The 6,000-nt window shown below is 36.4% G+C and overlaps 1 protein-coding gene across 4 annotated transcripts in view; it reads left to right on the forward strand.

Annotated features, from left to right (window-relative positions):
* The window catches only part of LOC128219782 (ankyrin repeat, PH and SEC7 domain containing protein secG-like), a 28,189-nt gene extending 22,471 nt beyond the window's left edge, over window positions 1–5,718 (forward strand). For 3 of the 4 annotated variants that reach the window (XM_052927783.1, XM_052927786.1, XM_052927785.1), the window contains 4 exons: window positions 5–193; window positions 1,328–1,441; window positions 2,087–2,310; window positions 2,993–5,718. In XM_052927783.1, the coding sequence (XP_052783743.1) occupies window positions 5–193; window positions 1,328–1,441; window positions 2,087–2,310; window positions 2,993–3,105 (640 nt within the window). In that variant the 3' untranslated portion in view covers window positions 3,106–5,718. The remainder of the gene's footprint in view (window positions 1–4; window positions 194–1,327; window positions 1,442–2,086; window positions 2,311–2,992) is intronic. The other variant, XM_052927784.1, reaches the window with a different exon arrangement.
* The last annotated feature ends 282 nt before the right edge of the window (window positions 5,719–6,000 follow it).

Here is a 6,000-nt window from a genome sequence, read left to right on the forward strand (position 1 = left end):
TCAGTTGCTGTGGAGACGAGATTTGCTGTCCAGAGAACACCCACTGTTGCCCGAACATGAAGCACTGTTGTCCCCATGGTTACACGTGTTGTGACGAAAGTGGCGGATGTTGCCCAGAGCATGCGCAGTGCTGCGGAAAATACTGTTGCGCTGAGAACATGTTGTGTTGTCCTAACGGAACTGGATGCTACAGGTATGTTTCTTTTGAACTAGTTTAAATCTTACCGAAGACAACCTTTGTCATAACCTTGATCTCGTTTTCGATCATCATGGAAGGCGGCTTCCTTTAGACCCGTTTATTAAGGGCCATATTAGTAATCCAAACATATTTTAAAGAGACTTACTCAAATATTTTATGTTTTATTTCTTAATTTGTTCAAGTTATTTTACTTATTTCCATGACGAAAATAACAACAACAGCAACAAAGTACGACCGGTAGAAATTCATTTGAAGTTGTTTTTCTTATATCCAGTATTAATATCAGCATTACTTATGCTTTTCGGCAAACATAACACTTCAAGTATAATTTTTAAATAATGACTAACAACATGCCTAAATAACATGACAATACTTAAGTCAAACCTCTATCGCAATCGCAAAAGCAAAAGCATCCTCTCATAGTAAATGTTGATTAAAAACTTTGGTCATTGACAAGATTCCAAATGAAAATAATTCTACAGCAAAAATGTAATTGAGTATAACTAATTGTTCTTAATAATTACCAAAATACGTTTCTTTGTCTACAATAAGCTGTCTTTGAACCATTGAAAAAAAGTCTTATCAACACATTCTTTGATAAAAACGTTTTCAAAAAGATTTTATACATACAAAATGTTCACTTTTATGAGCTAAACTTTGTTGAGATTTGACTTGAGTATTTTTTAGTGATATTGATACCTGGGCCCCGTTTTAAAAGAGATCGTTATAACGCTTAAGATTGTACATTTCCGGGCATTACCCCATGCTGGGGCGTAAACTGTGTTTAAGCTCAAATTTCGTATGATTAACGATAAAGATATCTTATTGAAACAGGCCTGAGAGCTCATACATGAAGCCTTGTGCTACTGTGAAACACGCATAAAATGATGACTTTGCCATCGCGTAAATAACATTATAAAATCAATTTATGCCAAAATGTTATCTTCCTGAATTATCAATAATCTTGAATTTCTAAATTATAAAATCTTATGGTAGTCCCGTTGTCGGAGACATTTGTGCAAGCACTAACAACTTAAACCCAGAATTCATCTGGCGATCTTCTTGATGAAAGCTTTAGCGCGATATGAGACAATGCACGCCCTTACCTTTCGTTAATTATCCTTTCAGACCTGGTTACCACTGTTGTGGTGAGGGATTGTCCTGCCCGGAAGGCCACCAATGCTGTGGAGCCCTTTGCTGCGGCCCTGAAGCCCAGTGTTGTGACGGACAGTGCTGCTTGCCGTAAGTTACTAGTACTTAGTTTTAAGGTTTTTGTTATAAAGCCCTTTTTTGAACCTCGGAGTCAAACTAGACCACGTGGTCCAATTTGTACCGATGCTATTTTTCTGTTCGCGTTTTTCTGGCGATTGACCTATGCATCTATAGATAAGCTTAAACGTTTCTATATAAACGTAACGTCTTGAATAATTATTTTGTAATGAAGCAAACTTTTGTTGCAGACAGTTTTACTTTTACTTCTGGATAATAATACATATGTGTTTTATTATTATATGTGAGGCTCAATACACACAGCTTTGCTGCAAGCAGTTTTAATTATTTCTCCCATTTTTTAAAAAGAAAGCTCAATATGAAATTAGTTCTACGAAAAGAATGTCTTCCTTCACGAGCAAGATTTTAAATGACGCTTTCAGGATGCATAGTCTTAGGCGCATTACCTGTGCTGATCGCCATGGCGACTTTTATAAAGCATGAAATACAATTTATAATTCGACAATGTAAAACAAGTTGTCGACATAAAATATATATGTTTTGGCATTGACAATATTTTTGGGATACATTTTTTTTTATAATATACATTCGGCATGACGAAGGTGGACTAGAATCGTTTTAAGTTGGCTTCAGTTTTGGTCTTGTTTTTTTCTGCAGCGAAACCAGCTCAACAACAGACGTGTACAAACACAAAGACAATTTTCCGGAAAATGACGTAACTGTACGATCAACCACGAAAAACACCGAAAGTCATGGATCGTCTCAACGCCCAATCACAAATCCTTTACAGCAGACCCGAACTTCAACGGAAACCACCGATTGGAGTTACATTGTTTTCCCCGTTGCGGCCATTTTAATTGTCATTGTTCTTCTTGTCGCATGTAAGTATTCGTTAATGATGATTGCCACTAAATTTAAATAGAATTTTACTATGTATGATAAGTATTTCTGTTTTCGTGCAATTTTAAGCAACAATGCAACAGAGCAAAAAAAGGAAAGCTAAGTAAAGCACAACTTTCATAATACATCATTTAAGAACATGTCGTCATCCTAACGTAATAACCCATTTACTGAATATGTGAATAGAAGCAGATATTGAGTTGGTGACATTGTTTGTATTTTACAATTATTCATTTGAAATATGTAAATAAAACCATCCTCCCCATTTTTGGAGGTTTTAGACATGCATAATTGCGTCGTTACCATCCACTTATACATGTTTACTGGGAAATCGGAACACATTGGCCATTTTCTTTCGAAATCAACGTCGGCTGAATTTGGACGGTTCACAATGTCAGAATTATTTAAACTTAACTACGCTGCAAGTAGATCGCGAAGTAATTTAGCAGTTACACCTAATGACTTAACTCTTATTATTATTCATTTTACGAACTACTTTTGAAAAGCACCGACATAGATCCGAGATTTCGATATAATATTCCCGAGGTGTTCCGATTGGTTTACTGAACTCATTCCCGAAGTTCACATTGTATCATTACCTCATTGACAATTCGAATAGTAAAATAGTCATTTGAGAATGTATGGGTTTTTTCTTCTCTTCAGGTTTTGTTCTTGCGGGACGATGCGGCTCTTATTCCCCTTCCGGAACTAGTCACGGGATTGTGGGATATGTCTGGAAAATAAGGACGCTTTTGACCCGGACCGCTGAAAAATAAGCAATTTCCGAGCGTTATTGTAGGCCTTCTCGTCTACTTCTTTTATTAATAGCACATATTTGTTAATATGCATTGTAGGATGGCTATATACAAGTATATCAAACGTTCGAGGTTTGGGGCCATAAAACTTACATTTTTCCTTATTTGTTTTCGCTGTTTATAATATATGCAATATGTTATGTTGCATTTCATTTTTCATTCATAGTATAACCTTGTTAATTTGCATTGTAGGATGGTTATATATCACAGTCGGTCGACACTGGCACATCCACTTTTCGAACTTCCGTGAATATTCATATACAAGGTCCATAAAATCCAAATGTTGTAACCACAGTATATATGTTTGGGGCCATACAACTTACATTTCTTCCCTAATATATTTTCACTGTTTATAATATATGTAAATACATTATATAATGTAGCATTGTCTGTTTATCTATAGCATTACCTTGGTGATATGCATTGTATGATGATTGAATATCACAGGGGCGTTTGACTCTGGCACATCCACTTTTCGAAGGTAAGTGCAAACACAACGTTCGAGATAGAGGATGTGCCGAAGACGTCCCTCCGTGAATATTCATCGACAATGTCTATGAAATCCAAATGTTATACAGACGATGTATCATTGGGATCATAAAACTTACATTATTTTTTTTATTATGCGTTTCCACTGTAAATGTATTTTGTAAATATTTAGCTGTATATATTAATTTGTCGTTTCTTACTGTAAATAACATTAATATCAACTCTGTACCAGTGTAGTACAAGTAAAATACGTATACAACATTCACTGTTGTTCTCCCAGGGGCGTATAACTTACATATTTGCCTGTTCTACTGTTTTGTTTATTGTACATACCATGCGTTCACATATTTTGCTTATGCTTATTTTCTGTTCTGTTCTGTTCATGTTCGCTAGTTTCGAAAGGAACTACACATCTTAGGGTCGTTGAAATCCATTCCTGATTCCTACAAGTTTCGTTACGTGTATAGAGTATTATAGCCAATTGTTTGTTTACAATTTGTCTGCCACGAGGCATTATACCAATGTATCCGGCCTACATATGATGATTTATATTACGGCTTTTGTAATCATTATTACATTTAATTCAGTAGTACCGACGATTGCGGCGTTTGTCACCCAAATAGCGTCAAAAAGAGCTTATATTATATTCTGTAGATAGAAAGAACGTCTCATCAATTCTTCTGTTGTATTTGTTAGGTTTTCCAGTAATTAAGTTAAGACCTTTCTTCGAACAACATGTGTTCTTTTTCATGTTTACAATTGCCGACGCTGATCATTATTCCCAGGATAGTTTGGTACGAAAAATGTACAAAATGGAAATAGATATACCGAGAAAATGTTTACTTTGATTTGAGCCAACCACGGTTGTCGGAATGGTCGAACAATAGTAAAGCGCTATAATATTGAACTTAGAACAGTCGCAATGGTATTGTTTTATTAGAACACCACCCCTTACACCCACACTATCGCGTTCTGAATGCATTTTTTTTAAAAAGCAGTAGACCATTGGGGTTCATAGTGAGATCGTTTCGCAAATACTGGTGAAGGAAATGGATACCTGGTGCGAAATATTTGGTCACTTAATTAATACTTCGTAACGATACAAGGCGGCAGCAGACAGTAGACACCAGGACATCTGTGAGAAACAGTTGGCTATACCACTTTCAAAATTCTTGTATATAAGTATTATTATATACTAGTATATAATTTTATTACTAAATCCTATGGTGTATCATCATGTTATAAAGTTGTACATGTATTACTATTTCATTTGTTTACATAATATTGTTGCACCTTACTATTATACATTAATGCAACAGTCAATTGTAACCACGGTCCCCAGGTCCGGATGTATATCGGAGATAGTGGGAGAAATGGGCCGTGTTTTTTACCTGACAGGTGGCCACGCAGTGCCGATTGAATGCGGTGGTTTTGTTTTCGCGCCGAAAAAAGCGGGAAATGGGCCTTACCTTTTATGTCCCGGGGTGCGAGGGCATTTGGAGGGGATTTTACCAGCAGCTAGTTCCCGCAAGGCGGAGATTTTACCTGGGATCGGCTGGACCGAAAGTCAAAGTCATGGGGTGTGTGTGTGTGTGTGTGCGTGCGTGCGTGTGTTGGGGGGGGGTGCGTTGCTACAATTGACTGGTGCATAAGAATCACGCCCAATGTTACTTTTATTGTATATATAGTATATGTTTGTTAGTTATTACCAGTTTTTTTGTGTATAAATGTACATTGCACTTATACTGCATATTTAAGAAATAGTCAAAATAAAATTAAAAAAATAAAACGTCTTTGAACAATTGTTATGCTGTTATATATATTAAGCGCTTTGTTGAACCGTAATTTTTCACACATACGAATATGTCACACGTCCCATGGGGTCATAAACATGTAATGCTTTAACATTAAACATATTGATATCTGTTTGACGCAATTCTTGTCGGTTTTTAATGCATACACCAGCATGTATGCTTTATTGACTAGGATTTCTCGTTTCCATCCGTCGCAGTTCATGTTCGAGCAATTTCTTGATCAAGTATAAACCAATTTAAAACAACAACAACAACAACAAATAACCACAAGAGTTAACCACATAAAGACAATGGCTAGCGTTCAAGACCCAGGACAATATCTTGACAGCAGGGTCATAATGCACCTTTGGACATTTTGTTATGTAACGTGTAATGATAATCCCGTTTGTGGTGACTCATATTTTCTATGATGTTAACCGGATTTTTGTTTCTTACTGGGTAACTGTTCCCCTCGGGCAACACGCATATCTCATTTTTCAGCCTCGCCGACTGAAGTCCAAGGTCATCGTTCAATTAATAGGATTGTGTGTCCGCACCAAACTTTGGTCAAATG

Source organism: Mya arenaria, chromosome 15 (assembly GCF_026914265.1).
Source record: "Mya arenaria isolate MELC-2E11 chromosome 15, ASM2691426v1".
Classification (NCBI taxonomy): Eukaryota; Metazoa; Mollusca; class Bivalvia; order Myida; family Myidae; genus Mya; species Mya arenaria.